The 20,356-nt window shown below is 44.4% G+C and overlaps 2 protein-coding genes across 3 annotated transcripts in view; both read right to left on the reverse strand.

Annotated features, from left to right (window-relative positions):
* Nucleotides 1–597: 597 nt before the first annotated feature.
* The window catches only part of LOC117505132 (GTPase IMAP family member 7-like), a 28,273-nt gene continuing 8,514 nt past the window's right edge, over nucleotides 598–20,356 (reverse strand). Inside the window, exons 3-4 of one of the 2 annotated variants that reach the window (XM_034164677.1) lie at nucleotides 11,706–11,781; nucleotides 598–2,071 (exon numbers count right to left, since the gene is read on the reverse strand). In XM_034164677.1, coding sequence (XP_034020568.1) covers nucleotides 1,068–2,071; nucleotides 11,706–11,712 — 1,011 coding nt within the window. In that variant the 5' untranslated portion in view covers nucleotides 11,713–11,781 and the 3' untranslated portion in view covers nucleotides 598–1,067. Of the gene's footprint in view, nucleotides 2,072–11,705; nucleotides 11,848–20,356 lie in introns of those variants that run through there. The other variant, XM_034164676.1, reaches the window with a different exon arrangement.
* Nucleotides 18,660–20,356, reverse strand: part of LOC117504767 — a 34,117-nt gene continuing 32,420 nt past the window's right edge. Inside the window, exon 8 of the mRNA XM_034164266.1 lies at nucleotides 18,660–19,648. Within this exon, the coding sequence (XP_034020157.1) occupies nucleotides 18,660–19,648 (989 nt within the window). The remainder of the gene's footprint in view (nucleotides 19,649–20,356) is intronic.

Raw genomic sequence — 20,356 nt, forward strand, 5'->3', positions numbered from 1 at the left:
GGTTTCTTCTTTCACAGACTCGGTTGGTCGCGGCCACCTGGGGGGTGTCGGCGGGGTCCTTGGGTCCGAACTGTTCTGGCTCCGGACCGTTTGTGCTGCTGGGAGCGCACCGTCTTTCCACCTCGCCAGACCGCGCACTTATTTGTTTGTAATTTAGCACTCACTGTTATTAAATTCTGTTATCCTTTGAACCGTGCTCTGCTTCTTTTATACTGGGTCCTTCAAACGCTGGTCGGTTCTCCGCCCGCGTCCGACACATAACAGGTTACTAAGAGAAACTAAGATGAGGAGTAATTTACAGCCAAAAACCTGAGGATAATAATCAATGATCATCAACATGATTATCTTAAAAACGGCACAAAATAGTCCAGTCAAAAGAATTTAAGTCAAATATAGCTACAAAAGTTCATCTGTTTAATGACAATCAAGAAATAATCCAAAAGTCAAAGGTCACTTTAAAGTAACACAAGATTTTATTAATCCCAAATGAATTTATAGATTTATGTCATAAATATTATTTCAACCCAATAAAAACTGTTTGGAGCAGAAATCAACAGCAGGAAGCAACATTAACATTTTTTTTATTATTATTATTTCCAATTCATGTCAGAAAATTTTCACAAATCAAAGATTATCAGATGATCAAAACAGCTCAACAAGTAGAATGACAGATATATTCTGCATAAAGTGATGATACAGAAGTTAAATGAGTGCAGAGAAAAGTGCAACAACTCAGAGTGACGCTCACACAGGAAGGTTTGATCAGTTCCTGTGTGTGTGTGAGATGTGTGCAGAGACGTTTGTCAGCTGTGTGAGACGTCCTGACTGTGAGTGTTCACTCTCTCTGTGACACAATATGAACAGGGATCAATTTACAGCAAAACAGACTGACGTCACAAGAAAATAAATCAAAATATGAAATAATGTCTGTCACAAATGTGGTCAGACACTCTGATTAATTATTATCAAAACCACCAGAATCACTCAAAAAAATTATCAACTGATTAGCATTAAATGTGGTGGAGGGGTCAAAGGTTAAATGTGGGTTGGGCTCCAGCTGGGCATCTTTAAGACTGATGCTCTCGTTCCTGTGGCATTCTGTGATAACCAGCATGGCTATTAAACACATCATTAGCATAAACAAACACTTCTCTGATTGTATCCAGTATTTTAGCTCTTTTCAACACAGCTGTTGCTGTTGTTCCAGCTGCTGTGAGTCCAACTGTTGCTCCGACAGCCAGTGTTGCTCCAACAGGCAGTGCTGGTGCTGCTGCAACTGCGATCACACCACACAAAATTCCTAACAGAGCGCCTCCTACAGTTGCACCACTGATGATCAAAAGCTTCTTAAGTGTTGTTTCTTTTGCTTGTTCTCTGATCTCATCTTCTGTCAGGTTACCTGATGACTCTCTGATGAGTTGTTCTTCTTCTGCTATTTGTTCCTCCACTTTTTGGAGCATCTTGTTGGTGTAGTATCCTCCATTCTTTTCCTCTATGATCTTGTCAATAGTCTTGAACAGTTCAGCCACCTGGACCTCGTTGTTCCTGTAGTCGTCTTGTGGTTTCTTCCAGTATTTATTGTCGATGACGTGACATCGGCCACCACATTTCTTCACCAGATCTCTCAGATCATCAGTTTGATCAACAAACTCCTCAATTCTCTGTCCTTCAGGGAGCTGATCACCACGAGTGAAGACAACTGCAGCAAATCTGAAAGATTCTTCTGAGAAAAGTTTACTTATTTGTTTGATGACTGCTTTCTCCTCTTCTGTGTATTTATCTACTTTAAGCAGAATGAGAAAAACATGAGGTCCAGGAGAAGACTCTATCATACACCTCAAGATCTCTTCTTTTAGCTCGTCCTTATTCATGTTTGTGTCAAAGAAACCTGGAGTATCTATCACAGTGATTGATCTTCCACTGACTGTTGTGGATTTTGTTTTGCATTTACTTGTTCCAGAGCCTGCAGAATGGTTTACTTCAAACACGTTATCTTTAGTCAGGAGGTTGGCGATGCTGCTTTTCCCAACTCCAGTTTTTCCCAGTAAGACGATCCTTTGATGAGCTGACACTAGAAGACAGGAAAGGCCCCGTGTCAGTAATGATCGAAGTCACAATGTAAAAAATAATGCCATCAATAAGGCCAGTAAGAATATTTTTCATTATATCAAGAATAAATGTGTGATTTTTGTGTGTGTTCTTTTTAATCAGATGATGAAACACTTGATTCAAGCTCTCTAACTCTGACAAAAAAGGATGTTCTTCATAATGTCCACCTGAAAACTGAGACTAATTTATGTTTTAGTTTCATAAAGATGTCTTTTCATACTGCCAGCAAAGGACACTAGTTTTTTTTTTGTTTGTTTGTTGTTTTTTTTACAAAATAGACCCACATTGGTCACCTTTGTGTTTTAAATGCAAGTAACTAATGCGACATATTTGCATTGTTTATGGAGTTGTCCACAAATAGTTAAATATTGGTCTTGTGTAACTAAGGAAGTCAGTGCTCCACTGAAGATGAGAACCTTTCAGGATCCGGGCCAGTTTCTATGAGGGCTGCCATCTCCCAATAAACTGATGGACAAAATAAGTCAAAATCATTAAGAAAACTTTATTGTTGGCACAAAATGTATTTTATTTAACTGGATTGAGGAGAAGCCACCAACAGTAACTCAATGGTACAACCTGGCAAAAATTATGGAATCACCGGCCTCAGAGGATGTTCATTCATTGTAGAAAAAAGCAGATCACAGACATGACACAAAACTAAAGTCATTTCAAATGGCAACTTTCTGGTTTTAAGAAACACTATAAGAAATCAGGAAAAAAAATTGTGGCAGTCAGTAACAGTTACTTTTTTAGACCAAGCAGAGGGAAAAAAATATGGACTCACTCAATTCTGAGGAAAAAATTATGGAATCATGAAAAACAAAAGAACGCTCCAACACATCACTAGTATTTTGTTGCACCACCTCTGGCTTTTATAACAGCTTGCAGTCTCTGAGGCATGGACTTAATGAGTGACAAACAGTACTCTTCATCAGTCTGGCTCCAACTGTTGTGAAAGTGTTGGAACACGGACCCACAACAGGGGGCGCAAATGAACAGACAATGGAGGAAGTCAAATAGCACTTTTACTGTTGTGAAATAAGCACAACAAGCACGACAGATTGCAATAGAAAACAATAAAGTCAATTCACAAAGGTGTCATGTGGGCAGGCTCGAAGATAGAAGACGTCTGTCCAAAGCCGAACCGGAACCACACGATTTCCTCCGCCACCGAACCCCGGGAATACTAGAGCCGCCAAGTCCCGAACTCCCAGGTGGCCACTGCCTCCGCTTGTCGGATCTGGTACTGCTGGCGAGGAACAAAAACAGTTAGATGTGGGTGCGTTTGCACCCAGCAACACGGATGGTGAAAAAAACCACCTCCACCTCTTGTCAGGAAAATGTGAGTACTTATCAAAAAGGGTTCAATACAGTCTCCAGCTGCAAGTACTCACCAACCACTGTCAAAACACAAGCAACAAAGTCACTGTCTGAAAGACAACACAACGGCTGAGTTCGTTACCTCCTCGGTAGAACGATATCTCGGCAAAGAGGTGGAGATGACGTCTTGCTGATATACCGATGCAGATCAGATGAGTGGTGACAGCTGTCATAGGTGATGAGTGTCAGCTGTCACCCCGGCTGCTCCTGTGAGGCGGCAGCGCCCTCTGGTGCCTGGAGCCCGCACTCCAGGCAGGGTGCCCTCTGGTGGTGGTGGGCCAGCAGTACCTCCTCTTCAGCGGCCCACACAACAGGACCCCCCCCCTCAACGGGCGCCTCCTGGTGCCCGACCAGGCTTGTCCGGGTGGCGGCGGTAGAAATCGGCCAGGAGGGCCGGGTCCAAGATGAAGCTCCTCTTCACCCAGGAGCATTCTTCAGGTCCGTACCCCTCCCAGTCCACCAAATACTGGAAGCCCCGGCCCATCCTACGGACATCTAAGAGCCGGCGCACAGTCCAAGCCGGCTCGCCATCGATGATCCGGGCAGGAGGTGGTGCCGGACCCGGAGTACAGAGGGGTGAGGTGTGATGTGGCTTAATCCGGGACACATGGAAAACGGGATGGATCCGCAGTGAGGCCGGAAGCTGAAGCCTCACCGCGGCTGGACTGATGACCTTGAGGATTTTAAACGGGCCGATGTACCGATCCTGCAGTTTTGGTGAGACCACTTGGAGGGGGATGTCCTTTGTTGACAACCACACTTCCTGCCCTGGCCGATACGCAGGGGCCGGGGTCCGCCGACGGTCTACATGGGCTTTCGTCCTCATCCGGGCCCTCAGCAAAGCAGAACGGGCGGCACGCCACACCCGACGGCACTTCCGTAGGTGGGCCTGGACCGAGGGCACACCGACCTCTCCCTCAACCACCGGAAACAAGGGAGGCTGGTACCCCAGACACACCTCAAAAGGGGAGAGGCCGGTGGCTGACGACACCTGGCTGTTATGGGCATACTCGATCCAGGCCAAATGGGTACTCCAGGCCGCCGGGTGCGCGGCCGTCACGCAACGCAGGGCCTGTTCCACCTCCTGATTGGCCCGTTCTGCTTGCCCGTTGGTCTGGGGATGGTACCCGGATGAGAGACTCACCGTGGCCCCCAGTTCCCGGCAGAAGCTCCTCCAGACTTGCGAGGAGAACTGGGGACCGCGATCGGAGACGATGTCTGTTGGAATCCCATGCAGCCGGACGACGTGGTGGACCAGGAGGTCCGCTGTCTCCTGGGCAGTCGGGAGCTTCGGGAGGGCCACGAAGTGGGCCGCCTTGGAGAATCGGTCCACTATCGTGAGGATGGTGGTGTTGCCCTGGGACGGTGGGAGGCCCGTGACAAAATCCAGGCCGATGTGGGACCAGGGGCGATGAGGCACGGGCAGCGGCTGGAGCAGTCCCGAAGCCCTGCGATGATCAGCCTTGCCCCTGGCGCAGGTGGTGCAGGCCTGGATATAGTCCCGGACGTCGGCCTCTAGGGACGCCCACCAGAAGCGCTGCCGGACAACTGCCACGGTTCTTCGCACCCCTGGATGACAGGAGAGCTTGGAGCCATGACAGAAGTCCAGGACTGCAGCCCTAGCCTCTGGTGGGACGTAGAGTCTGTTCTTTGGTCCAGTTCCAGGGTCCGGGCTTCGTGCCAGGGCCTCCCGGACGGTTCTCTCTACGTCCCAGGTGAGGGTGGCCACGATAGTGGACTCCGGGATGATGGGTTCCGATGGATCTGACAACTCCGTTTTGACTTCATCTTCATGTACCCGCATGTAACCTGCGGGAAAAATAGGCACACGGGTGAAGGACCTTATCGGTCCTCCCGCTCTGGGAAAGCACAGCTCCTATCCCTGAGTCCGAGGCGTCCACTTCAACCACTAACTGGCGACTAGGATCGGGCTGCACCAGAACGGGTGCAGACGAGAAGCGCCGTTTCAACTCCTTGAACGCGGAATCGCAACGATCCGACCAGGTGAAGGGGACTTTTGGTGAGGTCAGGGCTGTCAGGGGGCTAACTACCTGACTGTAGCCCTTAATGAACCTCCTGTAGAAATTAGCAAAGCCGAGGAACTGTTGCAGCTTCCTACGGCTGGTGGGTTGGGGCCAGTCTCTCACCGCCGCGACCTTGGCCGGATCAGGAGCGATGGAGTTAGGGGAGATGATAAACCCCAGGAAGGACAAAGAAGTGCGGTGGAACTCGCACTTCTCGCCCTTCACAAACAGCCGGTTCTCCAACAACCGCTGCAGGACCTGACGTACATGCCGGACATGGGTCTCAGGATCTGGAGAAAAGATGAGTATATCGTCCAGATATACGAAGACGAATCGGTGCAGGAAATCCCGCAAGACATCATTAACTAATGCTTGGAACGTCGCGGGGGCGTTTGTAAGACCGAACGGCATGACCAGGTACTCAAAGTGACCTAAGGGGGTGTTAAATGCCGTCTTCCACTCGTCTCCCTTCCGGATCCGAACCAGGTGATACGCATTTCTAAGATCTAGCTTGGTGAATATATGGGCTCCATGCAGGGGCGTGAACACTGAATCCAACAAGGGCAATGGGTATCGGTTACGAACCGTGATTTCGTTCAGCCCCCTGTAATCAATGCATGGACGTAGTCCGCCATCCTTTTTCCCCACAAAAAAGAAACCTGCACCCATCGGGGAGGTGGAATTCCGGATCAACCCGGCAGCTAATGAGTCCCGGATGTAGGTCTCCATTGATTCGCGCTCAGGTCATGAGAGGTTGTACAGCCTGCTGGACGGAAACTCAACGCCTGGAACCAAATCAATGGCACAATCGTACGGGCGGTGCGGGGGAAGGGTGAGTGCCAGATCCTTGCTGAACACGTCCACAAGGTCATGGTACTCCACCGGCACTGTCCCGAGATTGGGCGGGACTCTGACCTCCTCCTTAGCCTGGGAACCGGGAGGAACCGAGGAACCTAAACATACCCGATGGCAGGTCTCGCTCCACTGAACCACTACCCCGGACGGCCAATCGATCCAGGGATTGTGTTTTAACATCCAGGGGAACCCGAGAATCACGCGGGAGGTGGCAGGAGTCACAAAAAACTCGATCTCCTCCCGGTGGTTTCCTGACACCACCAGAGTTACTGGTGGTGTCTTATGTGTGATCAAAGGGAGTAGGGAGCCATCTAGTGCCCGTACTTGCACAGGTGAAGTAAGTGCCACCAGAGGGAGCCCTGCCTCCCTAGCCCATTTGCTGTCTAGCAAATTCCCTTCAGAGCCCGTGTCCACCAGTGCTGGGGCCTGAAGGGTTAAATCCTCATAAAGGATTGTAACCGGGAGTCGTGTGGCAATATGGGTGTGTCCCACGTGAATGTCTTGGCCCACCCCTAGCCCAGTTTCTAGGGGCGGGCGTTGGTGTTTAACCGCTCGGGGCAGTCCCTCACCTGATGCTCTATCGAGCCACAAACAAAGCACGCTCCGCGGACCAGCCTCCTCTGTCTATCCGGGGGTCTAAATGTGGCCCTGCTCGTGTCCATAGCTTCATCAGCAGGGGGAGCTGTAACCACACGGAGCGTAGGGGCCGTGGAGCGTGGGGAGGGCGGAGCTCGGTCGGAGCCGGAAGGGAGAGGGACGGCGCGTGCCCGGCCACGCCCTTCGTCTCGTTCCCGACAGCGTTCTTCTAACCGATTGTCTAATCGTATAACCAGATCAATAAGCCCATCTAAGTCCCGCGGTTCGTCCTTAGCCACCAGGTGCTCCTTTAGGACCAACGACAGTCCGTTTACGAAGGCGGCGCGGAGGGCAGTGCTATTCCAGCCGGACCTTGCAGCCGCGATGCGGAAGTCGACTGCATAAGCAGCTGCGCTCCGGCACCCCTGTCTCATCGACAGCAGCACGGCTGAAGCGGTCTCTCCTCTATTTGGGTGATCGAACACTGTTCTGAACTCCCTCACAAACCCATCATATGTCTGAAGGAGCCGTGAATTTTGCTCCCAGAGCGCTGTAGCCCAAGCGCGTGCCTCACCGCGAAGCAGATTTATCACATAAGCTATTTTGCTGGCATCAGTCGCGTACATGACAGGACGTTGTGCGAAGACGAGCGAACACTGCATAAGAAAGTCCGCACACGTCTCCACACAACCCCCGTACGGCTCTGGAGGGCTTATGTATGCTTCCGGGGAAGGTGGGAGGGGTCGTTGAACGACCTGTGGAACGTCACTGTTATGCACAGGGTCGACAGGAGGGAGAGCCGCAGCAGCGCCCTGAGGGCGCGCTTCCACCTGTGCGGCGAGAGCCTCCACCCTGCGGTTAAGGAGGACGTTCTGCTCGGTCATTAAATCCAACCGAGCCGTGAAAGCGGTGAGGATTCGCTGCAACTCTCCGATCATTCCTCCTGCGGACGTCTGTGCGCCCTGTTCTTCCATTGGCCGTTCAACAGCCGGTTGACGCCCCTCGGGATCCATGACGTTGGCCGAGATATCCTGTTGTGAAAGTGTTGGAACACGGACCCACAACAGGGGGCGCAAATGAACGGACAATGGAGGAAGTCAAATAGCACTTTTACTGTTGTGAAATAAGCACAACAAGCACGACAGATTACAATAGAAAACAATAAAGTCAATTCACAAAGGTGTCATGTGGGCAGGCTCGAAGATAGAAGACGTCTGTCCAAAGCCGAACCGGAACCACACGATTTCCTCCGCCACCGAACCCCGGGAATACTGGAGCCGCCAAGTCCCGAACTCCCAGGTGGCCACTGCCTCCGCTTGTCGGATCTGGTACTGCTGGCGAGGAACAAAAACAGTTAGATGTGGGTGCGTTTGCACCCAGCAACACGGATGGTGAAAAAAACCACCTCCACCTCTTGTCAGGAAAATGTGAGTACTTATCAAAAGGGTTCAATACAGTCTCCAGCTGCAAGTACTCACCAACCACTGTCAAAACACAAGCAACAAAGTCACTGTCTGAAAGACAACACAACGGCTGAGTTCGTTACCTCCTCGGTAGAACGATATCTCGGCAAAGAGGTGGAGATGACGTCTTGCTGATATACCGATGCAGATCAGATGAGTGGTGACAGCTGTCATAGGTGATGAGTGTCAGCTGTCACCCTGGCTGCTCCTGTGAGGCGGCAGCGCCCTCTGGTGCCTGGAGCCCGCACTCCAGGCAGGGTGCCCTCTGGTGGTGGTGGGCCAGCAGTACCTCCTCTTCAGCGGCCCACACAACACCAACTTTCTCTGACTGCTGTTGCCAGATCAGCTTTGCAGGTTGGAGCCTTGTCATGGACCATTTTCTTCAACTTCCACCAAAGATTTTCAATTGGATTAAGATCCAGACTATTTGCAGGTCATGACATTGACCCTATGTGTCTTTTTGCAAGGAATGTTTTCACAGTTTTTGCTCTCTGGTAAGATGCATTATCATCTTGAAAAATGATTTCATCAGCCCCAAACATCCTTTCAATTGATGGGATAAAAAAAGTGTCCAAAATATCAATGTAAACTTGTGCATTTATTGATGATGTAATGACAGCCATCTCCCCAGTGCCTTTACCTGACATGCAGCCCCATATCATCAATGACTGTGGAAATGTACATCTTCTCTTCAGGCAGTCATCTTTATAAAGCTCATTGGAACGGCACCAAACAAAAGTTCCAGCATCATCACCTTGCCCAATGCAGATTCGAGATTCATCACTGAATATGACTTTCATCCAGTCATCCACAGTCCACAATTGCTTTTCCTTAGCCCATTGTAACCTTGTTTTTTTCTGTTTAGGTGTTAATGATGGCTTTCGTTTAGCTTTTCTGTATGCAAATCCCATTTCCTTTAGGCGGTTTCTTACAGTTCGGTCACAGACGTTGACTCCAGTTTCCTCCCATTCGTTCCTCATTTGTTTTGTTGTGCATTTTCGATTTTTGAGACATACTGCTTTAAGTTTTCTGTCTTGACGCTTTGATGTCTTCCTTGGTCTACCAGTATGTTTGCCTTTAACAACCTTCCCATGTTGTTTGTATTTGGTCCAGAGTTTAGACAAAGCTGACTGTGAACAACCAACATCTTTTGCAACATTGCACAATGATTTACCCTCTTTTAAGAGTTTGATAATCCTCTCCTTTGTTTCAATTGACATCTCTCGTGTTGGAGCCATGTTTCATGTCAGTCCACCTGATGCAACAGCTCTCCAAGGTGTGATCACTCCTTTTTAGATGCAGACTAACGAGCAGATCTGATTTGATGCAGGTGTTAGTTTTAGGGATGAAAATTTACAGGGTGATTCCATAATTTTTTCCTCAGAATTGAATGAGTCCATATTTTTTTCCCTCTGCTTGGTCTAAAAAAGTAACCGTTACTGACAGCCACAATTATTTTTCCTGATTTCTTATAGTGTTTCTTAAAGCCAGAAAGTTGCCATTTGAAATGACTTTAGTTTTGTGTCATGTCTGTGATCTGCTTTTTTTCTACAAAATTAAACAACTGAATGAACATCCTCTGAGGCCGGTGATTCCATAATTTTTGCCAGGGGTTGTATAAGGTAATGATGATAACTATCTGGATTTATGGCGCCCCCTACTGGAATACTTGCCCGGTGACTTGGCAGAAGGGCACAGGCTCGTGGAAGTGGAGAACCTAAGGCTCTTTTAATTGAATGAGTCTGTATGTGTTTTAGGTAAATTGCATGCAATTTTTTTCTTTCTTTTTTTTTTATCCAACTGTTGTGTGGGCCGCTGAAGAGGAGGTACTGCTGGCCCACCACCACCAGAGGGCACCCTGCCTGGAGTGCGGGCTCCAGGCACCAGAGGGCGCTGCCGCCTCACAGGAGCAGCCGGGGTGACAGCTGACACTCATCACCTGTGACAGCTGTCACCACTCATCTGATCTGCATCGGTATATCAGCAAGACGTCATCTCCACCTCTTTGCCGAGATATCGTTCTACCTGAAAGGTAATATCCTCAGCCTGACTGCTTGATAGAAAGCCCTTTTTGTGTTTTTTGTGAGTGATAACAGACTTTTTCTCCAACGAGAGGTGGAGGTAGCTTCCCTGCCGTGCAGATTGCTGGGTGCAGACGCACCCACGTTTAATTGTGTTTTTGTTCCTCGCCAGCAGTACCAGGTCCGACACGCGGAGGCAGTGGCCACCTGGGAGTTCGGGACTTGGCGGCTCCAGTATTCCCGGGGTCTGGTGGCGGAGGAAATCGTGTGGTTCCGGTTCTGCTTTGGACAGGCGTCTCCTATCTTCGAGCCTGCCCACACGACACCTTGTAATTTGACCTTTGATCTATTGTGTAATCTGTTGTGTTTGTTGTGCACGTTCGCAACAGTAAAGTGTTGTTATTTGACCTATTCCATTGTCCGTTCATTTGCGCCCCCTGTTGTGGGTCCGTGTACTTACACTTTCCCAACACCAACTTAACCATTTATGTCTCAGAGTGCTCAGTGTTTATGGTTCAGATCTGGGTTTTTTGTTGTTTTTTGTGTGTGTTGTGTGGTTCTGTCTTTAATATGTTAGAATTTCAATAAAACATGTTTAAAATACACATTTTCATGTTAAATTAATACTATAAATGATACTTGTCATGAAAGGTCTGAAAATGCTATTTTCAAGATGATGTAATTTTGGCAGTACACTTTAAAACACTGCAGCTGTGTTTAGTATGTCCACTTGCTACTTCTCTTTAACATAAAGAGCTCTTACAAGTTTTGGATGTTGAACTCAACTTTGAGTTGTTGTTGTACTTAATACTACACAAAGTATTAAGGACAGTAAATATAAAGTGATTTATCTGATTTTACATATTCCAGTTTTATGTAATCCACATTTTATAAACATACACTCTATAAAATGAACCGCTGTCTCAACGACAAAAAAATGAAGTAACAATTTGCATAGATTTAAAAAAAAAAGTTATTTCAACTTTCAACTGAGTTAATGACAAGACTTTGCTTGTTAAGTTGAAATAACTTTAAGTTGAAATAAGTTAAAGAAATCCATGCAAATTGTTACATCACCTGTTCTTGTTGAGACAGTGGTTCATTTTTTACAAAACAATATCTTGGCCAGCCAAACCCCCCCAACACACAACATCATATACATATTTGCTCACTTTTGTATCCACATTCCAAATCTTTATTTTGTTTTTCCTCAATGGTGAAAATGCAAAAATACCACCATAAACAAGACATACAAATACAAATAAATGTTAACTTACCCGGCATGATGAAGAGAATAAATGAAGTCGACTTGGCTCTTGAGTTTAGATGTTGATCTGTTTTCTCTGTCTGCTGCTAAATTTGTTCTTTCAGGCTGTTTTTATTCTTTCTGTTTTCATGAAATGGGCAGAAAATATTTCCAGCTCCTCCCAGAAACCTGTTTTTGCCATGTGTTTATCTGTATAATAGTCTAATCATTTTGTGTTGTCTGTCTGTAAGTTTTGTTTACAGTAAATAAACTGTGAATAACTGCTCAAGTATTCACATGAATCCAAGATAACAATTATCTGATTTTTTGGGGTGTCTAACAAGTTTTTTCAGGTTTCTGTTTACTGTCATTTTTACTTTTAGTTTTTATTTTGTGCTTTAATTCAGAAAGACAGTGAACATTTTATTATATTCAAAAGCAGAAACACGAACTCAGAAGCTAAAACTGTGTATTATGAAACAGAATAGTACTGTAGTACTGAAAACAAGAGTAAAACCCACCAAAAGTAGATTACAGTTTATTGTGATTCTTAAATAGTTTTTGTGACTATTAGCTATCTTTTTTGCAAAACTCTACACAAATCAAAAGTCCTTCCACCAAATCAGCAAAACATTGTTTATCTCTTTCAAAAGCACACAAATCTTTCTAAACTCTTCAAACTCTTTTAAAAATTGTGTTTTTGTGCCAAACATTTAACACAAACCATCATATTACTTGACACACTGCACTAACTACACACTGATGATATAAATGAAAAACACATTTGGCTTTTGTTTTCTCTGTGCACAAAGTTTGAGGTCATACTTTATTAAGCACCCCTTCACACTTATAACATGATTGAGGCTGAATGGTGCACGAAGGAGGATTCGAATGCCACTCGTGAAATTTCGGGGCTGTCTCATATAGCAGTCGCCACAACCGTGTGGCCACAGCACATGCACTCTACATTGTCGTGTTGCTTGCGCTGGAAACCAATTTGAATTGTGGACAAGATGACGTCGCACTGCCATCTGCAACATTTGCACAGCATGCAGGTCGAACGCAGGTCGCACATATCATGCCACGGCCGAGTAGCTGCACAAAATAATCAGCCACGTCAAACTGTGGCCGAATGGTGCGATCGAGGCAGCTGTCACACCAGCGGCAGAATGACAGTGAATGGTGGGCGACTGGCCATTTGGCCCACTCTTGGCCGGAGTTGGTCAGAGTCCAGATGCCAACCATGAACATACACCACCACTCGTGGGGCACTTAGAGAAGACGGGGCCATTTGTGCAGCCAGCATGAGAGTAGAGAGCAGGCGACCACTTTTGAGCTCGCTGTGCAAATGGCAACACATTTTCTAAGTGCCACACGAGTGTGTTATTACCAAGCAACACAGCGCTCCCCCCCCCCCCACTGCAAGCACCACAAATGACATGTGTGGTGTGTGCTCCCCCACAACACAGATGGCGTGTGAATGTGTGTCTTCCCCCACACACACGTGACATCGGTCGCCACATTTCTTCGCCATATCTCTTAGAGCAGGGGTAGGCAACCTGTTCCAGAAAGAGCCATGAGGGTGCAGGTTTTCTTTGCAGCCACTGACTCCACCAGGTGATTTCACTGATTAACTGATTCCATCTGCTCAAAGTGATATTAATCAGTAAAATCACCTGGTGGAGTCAGTGGCTGCAAAGAAAACCTGCACCCTCATGGCTCTTTCTGGAACAGGTTGCCTACCCCTGTCTTAGAGCATCAGTTTGACCAACAAACTGCTCAGTTTTCACTCCTTCAGTGAGCTGATCACCACGAGTGAAGACAACTGCAGCAAATCTGAGAGATTCTGCTAAGAAATATTCAGTTGTGTTTTTGATGACTGCGTCGGCCCCGGAGAAGACTATTATACACCTCAAAATCTCTTCTTTGTGCTCATCCTCATCCATATTTGGGTTAAAGAAACCTGGAGTATCAATCACAGTGATTGATCTTCCACTGACAGTTGTGGATTTAGTTTTGCATGCAGAATTGTTTATTTCAAACACGTTATCTTTAGTCAGGAGGTTGGCGAGGCTGCTTTTCCCAACTCGTTTTATCCAGCAAGACGATCCTTTGATGAGCTGATACTAGAAGACAGGAAAGATCCCGTGTCAGTGACAATCTAAGTCACAATGTAAAAAATAATGCCATGAATAAAGCCACAAATAATGTTGTTCATTACATCAGGAAAAAGTGTCACCCAGGAACCTGTTTTAGTCATGTGTTTGTCTGTTAAAAGGAGTGGCCAAAAACATCCAAACACAAACTCTTTACAAGTTCAACTTTTGTTAACCCTGGACTAACTCTGGCACCTCCCAATTTAGCTGAGCTACTTAAACCCTACGTACCGGCCCGGACACTGTGTTCTCTGGGTGCAGGACTACTTTGTGTCCCTAGGGTGAATAAAAACTCTGTGGGTCACAGAGCTTTCTCTTATCGTGCCCCTGTTCTGTGGAATGATCTCCCTGCATCAATAAAACAGTCAGATTCTGTAAATTCTACTGTATTTGTTGTCTTTCTGCTGCCTGATTCTGTTTTTTCTCTCTGCTTGAGGTGCGGCTCCACCCAGAGATGGGAGTGGTGTCTGCTTTGGAAAACCTGATGTCCTATGCACCAGCAACATTTCCTGGTATTGTATTGTGAACCGTTCTGTACTTTGTGTCTGTATCATGACCCAAGCAGAGGGTCACCCCTTTGAGTCTGGTTTGCTTGAGGTTTCTTCCTCAAATCATCAGAGGGAGTTCTGGGGGTTGGTAAGGTTAGACCTTACTTGTGTGAAGCACCTTGAGGCAACTTTGTTGTAATTTGGTGCTATAAAAATGAAAATAAATAGAAATTGAGAAAAAAAAGATTTTTTTATCATCATGTTTTGAGAGAGAAGAAAGAAATTAGTTGAAAGACTTGTGAGGCTGATAGATTTAATCTTTACCTGCTTCATCTGTTTTTTTAAATAAATAAATATTTAAATAAATAAATATTTGTGTTGTCTCAGTGTAACTTTTGTTTACAGAATACAGCTGTAGTACTGAAAACAAGAGTAAAAACCCACCAAAAGTAGATGAAGAATATTCATGATGTCAGTGGGCATTCCTCAGATGTTTCTTTTCTCCCCACACAGGGAACAGTTGGGGTGATATTTGAATGCAGTCTTATCTTCAAACTCTGAAGCCACGTGTAGAAATGATGTGTCAACGTGAACTCAAATTTATAAAAGAAAAACTTCAGACCACATGCAAACATTTTCAGAGCTCACTGAGCCAAAAATGGTGACAAAGAAAAGAAAAATGAAGAAAAAAAATGAGATTTTAACATAAACACCACTATCATATAATCTTGTATTTCTGATAAACTAAAATATTGTTTTTTTCTTCACACATCTATATTAATATGATCATTAAGGGTTCAGAAACTAGTAAACTACGAGGTCTATAAGAAAAGTATCCGACCTTATTATTTTTTTCAAAAACCATATGGATTAGAATCACGTGTGATTGCGTCAGACAAGCTTGAACCCTTGTGCGCATGCGTGAGTTTTTCCACGCCTGTCGGTTGCGTCATTCGCCTGTGAGCAGACTTTGAGTGAGGAGTGGTCCACCCCCTTGTCGTTGTTTCATTGCCAGGAAATGGTGGAATGATTTGGGCTTTTTTTCCATCAGAATTTTTTCAGAAACTGTTAGAGACTGGCAGCTGGAAACCATTTGAAAAATTTATCTGGCTTTCGGTGAAAATGTTACAGGCTTGGTAGAGAATAAGGAGTGTTACTGTCGCTTTAAGGACGGCCCCCAGCGGCTGTGGGGCGCGCCGCGCTCAGAAGCCGCCATCAACAGGCTGAACGACCATGGATGGCTGTCTGGATCTGTGACCATCGTGTGCCATTTCTCTGGTTATCACAAGAGCTGGACATCAACAATTTTCCGTCAGATTTCACTTTTAACAAGAGATTTTGTCATGGAAAGCCAAGCAGAGGCTTCGCGCGTCACGATGGATTCGCTACTGGAGCGAGACAAAACCGCCGCGACGCGCGAAGCCTCTGCTCCTCTTACCATGACAAACACTCCTGTAACAGTGGAATGTGCCGTTCTTTTCCAAATTGGACGCTGTGTTTTATCCGGGACGTCGTCTGACTAGCACAGGAATTGTGAAAAGACGTGGACATCAGCACTTTTTCTGCACATTGAAACAGACGTGCGGAGGAATTCCGCGCGTCGCGGCGGTGCCGCATGGCGCAAAGCAACGCCATGATGAAGCCTCACGGGACATGTTCTGGCATGTCCAGGCACATCCACAATTTCTTGGATAATCACTCGATGGAAAAACCACCGACAGCTGTCTGAACGCCATCTCAAAGCCGTCCTGTGAGACCAAAACGGAGGTGGTTTTGAGTGTTTCAGCATCACGTGGTAGAAATGTGCTTCTTCACTCTTTATCTTTATTTCCATGACTGTGTCTAATAATGTGCACTGCAGACAGTTTGTTAATATGCAAGTGATTAACTGAGGGAGGGTCTACATCCGTTCATGGCTAAAGATGGGAGTGTGAAACAGGCTCATGCACATGTTTACAGTCTCCTGTTGATTGCCTGTGGGCCTAGACTCACCCCAAATACTGTGGACTTTATCTTTAGTATGAATATATATATATATATATATATATATATATATATATATATATATATATATATATATATATATGTGTGTGTGTGTGTGTGTGTGAACATTATTGTTAATTCTAAATGGCTTTTACTTTTCTGAAAATCAAAGAAATAAAAAAAAAATTCTTCAAGTGCTTTTTTTTTATGATTTGTGTGACGTGAATTTGTGTGAACGTTTTTCTGCAGGGAGAGCACCACTTTCAGTACTTTCAAAGGACACTTGAAAGTTTGGTTACTGGCAAATCAGACACGCATCTGGAGCCTAAAACACAATTCAACTGTGGAGACACCACTCAAGTTTCTTTTTCAGATATATGTACACAGTGCCCTTGTGTATTTTATTTTATTACATGGATTAGTTGTAGTTTACACAATAAACTTGTGTATTACACCCTGTGCAATATTTACACTTGTGCATGTGCAAATGAGTGTACTGGGCAGCGTGCAATAAAACCTAGTACTGTAATGTGCAATTACAACCAGACACTGAAGCACTTTGCAGGGAGCACTTGTCACTTTAATACAGTACTTTTGCACCTCAACACCCACCATGAGACTCTTTTGGTTCCTCCACCAGTCAGCTACTTATTATCTATCAATTATTGTTACTTTGAATTGTAAATATTATATGTATATGTATTTAAGAGTAGAATGGGAGGCAGAGCCTTCAGCTTTCAGGCTCCTCTCCTGTGGAACCAGCTCCCAACTCAGATCAGGGAGACAGACACCCTCTCTACTTTTAAGATTAGGCTTAAAACTTTCCTTTTTGCTAAAGCTTATAGTTAGGGCTGGATCAGGTGACCCTGAACCATCCCTTAGTTATGGTGCTATAGACTTAGACTGTTGGGGGGTTCCCATGATGCACTGAGTGTTTCTTTCTCTTTTTGCTCTGTATGCACCACTCTGCATTTAATCATTAGTGACTGATCTCTGCTCCCCTCCACAGCATGTCTTTTTCCTGGTTCTCTCCCTCAGCCCCAACCAGTCCCAGCAGAAGACTGCCCCTCCCTGAGCCTGGTTCTGCTGGAGGTTTCTTCCTGTTAAAAGGGAGTTTTTCCTTCCCACTGTTGCCAAGTGCTTGCTCACAGGGGGTCATTTTGACTGTTGGGGTTTTTCTGTAATTATTGTTTGGCTTTTGCATTACAATATAAAGCGCCTTGGGGCAACTGTTGTTGTGATTTGGCGCTATATAAATAAAATTTATTTGAATTGATTTGATTATGTCTTGTTTTAATTGTTTTCTGTCATGATTAATTTATTTTGGTATGTTGTATGGTCTTAGTCTGTTTCTATGTTACTGGGACTACAGATGGAAATTACCATCTTGCTATAATCCAACATATTTACATGGAACTCTGTTCATTAATATGCATTGACCTATTTCAAATAAACATATATACAGAAACAGACACATTTATCCTGTTTTGAATGTTTTTTTAATAATGTCTAGCACATGATTTCACAAAGACAAACTGTAAATAATAATCAACAAACAGTGAATTAATCAACATGATGTTCAATAAATAAATTTAATAAATCCACAAGATATTAACCCAAAGAATTTGAAAAGTGGTTTCACAATATATTTGTCTTGTTGACTCAAATGATAACAAATAGACAAAAGCCAAAGTTCTTTTACAATTATAAAAACTTTTATTACAGATGTATTATGATCATAAATTACGTTAACCCAAAAAAGATCTTTTATACAACATATCAACAAGAAACAAAATTCTTGCAGCAAACAGTTTAAAATTGTGTAAATTATTGATTTTTTATTCACATTGTCAGAACATTTTGCAAAACAGAAATTATTTCATTCTGTAAATCACTTAATAAACAGACTGAATAATTTCAGCATAAAGTGATGATGAAACTGCAACAAGAGAGACACTCACACAGTTTAGACAGGATTGATTGATTGATTGATTGATTGATTGATTAGTTGATTGGCTGATTGATTTTTAATGAAACCCCTGAACAAATCAGTGTTCAGTTCTCGTGTGTGTTTGACGTGTGCAGAACGATTGTCAGCTGTGTGAGACGTCCTGACTGTGAGTGTTCACTCTCTCTGTGTCACAATATGAACACGGATCAATTTACAGCAAAACAAACTGATGTCACAAAAAAATAAATCAAAATATGAAATAATGTCTGTCACAAATGTGGTCAGACACTTTGATTAATTATTATTTAAACCACCAGGATTAAAATAAAAAATCTGGGATCTTATTTGCATGAAATGTGGTGGAGAGGTCAAAGGTTAAATGTGGGTGTGGCTCTAGCAGCATGTCTTTAAAACTGATGTTCTCTTTGCTGTCTGCGAAAACCACCACGTCTATTAAACAGGTCAATAACATAATCAAACATTCGTCTGATTATATCCATTCGTATGTTAGCTGCTGCTCCAACAACCAGTGCTGCTGCGATGACACCTGGGATCCAACCACACAACGTTGTGAACACAGTGCCTACTACACCTGCACCACAGATGATCCAAACCTTCTTACTTCCGAACACTGAATTTCCTGCAGTCGCACAATAGATGATCAAAAGCTTCTTACGTGCAGCTTCTTTTGCTCGTTCTCTGATCTCTTCTTCTGTCAGGTTACCTGATGACTCTCTGATGTGTTTTTCTTCTTCTGCTATTTGTTCCTCCACTTTTTGGAGCATCTCGTTGGTGTAGTATCCTCCATTATTTTCCTCTATGATCTTGTCAATAGTCTTGAAAAGTTCAGCCACGTGGACCTCGTTGTTCCTGTAGTCATCTTGTGGTTTCTTCCAGTATTTAATGTCGATGACGTGACATCGGTCGCCACATTTCTTCAGCAGATTTCTCAGAGCATCAATTTGACCAGCAAACTGCTCAATTTTCATTCCTTCAGGAAGCTGATCACCATGAGTGAAGACAACTACAGCAAATCTGAGACATTCTTCTGAGAAATATTCAATTATGTTTTTGATGAATGCATCCTCCTGTCCTGTGTATTTCTCCACTTTGCACAAAATGAGAAAAACATGAGGTCCAGGAGAAGACTCTATCATAAACCCCAAGCTCTGTTCTTTCTTCTTGTCCTCATCCATGTTTGTGTGAAAGAAACCTGGAGTATCAATCACAGTGATTGATCTTCCACTGACAGTTATGGATTTTGTTTTGCATTCACTTGTTCCAGATTCTGCAGAATAGTTTACTTCAAACACGTTATCTTTAATCAGGAGGTTGGCGACGCTGCTTTTCCCAACTCCAGTTTTTCCCAGTAAGATGATCCTTTGATGAGCTGACACTAGAAGACAGGAAAGACAGGAAAGTCAGTGATTATCTAAGTCATCATGTAAAAAAATAATACCATGAGATGTTTTTCTTGCTCATGGTCCCCCAGAGAGCCCCCACCAGGATGCGCCAAATTTTGAGTCCACAGTGAAAGAAGAAATGTTGAACACTTCTGGGAACACTAACCTGAGAGGCAGTGGGCATCTATATAAAAATATTTAGATCCTTGAAAATAAGTCAGCTGAAGGGTTTTAGCCATGCTAATGCTCCCCAGAACCATTTACTGAAAATAAAGTTTGAAGGACCTAAATGAAGCGGTGAGAGGGTGAGGCTGAGCTTCACTCATTCATGTCCATGATATATACATATTAAGGCCAGTAACAATGTTCTTCATTATGTCAGGCAAAAAAAAAAAGATTTTTGTGTGGATTTTTTTTTTTTCCAATCAGATGATGAAACACCTGATCTGAGCTCTCAAACTCTGTCAGAAAGGACGCTCTTCAGAATGCCCAGCTGAAAACTGACATTTTTCAAAACTTTAGACCAAGTTATGTTTTAGTTTCATAAAAATGTCTTTTCATACACATTTTAATGTTAAATTAATACTGTAAATGATACTTTTCATTAAAAGTCTGAATATGTTATTTTCAAGGTGATGTAATTTTGGCAGTACTTAAGGCGTAACATGGATCTTGGTGTCAAAAAGTTTAATGTTGATTTG

Source organism: Thalassophryne amazonica, chromosome 23, assembly GCF_902500255.1.
Source record: "Thalassophryne amazonica chromosome 23, fThaAma1.1, whole genome shotgun sequence".
Classification (NCBI taxonomy): domain Eukaryota; kingdom Metazoa; phylum Chordata; class Actinopteri; order Batrachoidiformes; family Batrachoididae; genus Thalassophryne; species Thalassophryne amazonica.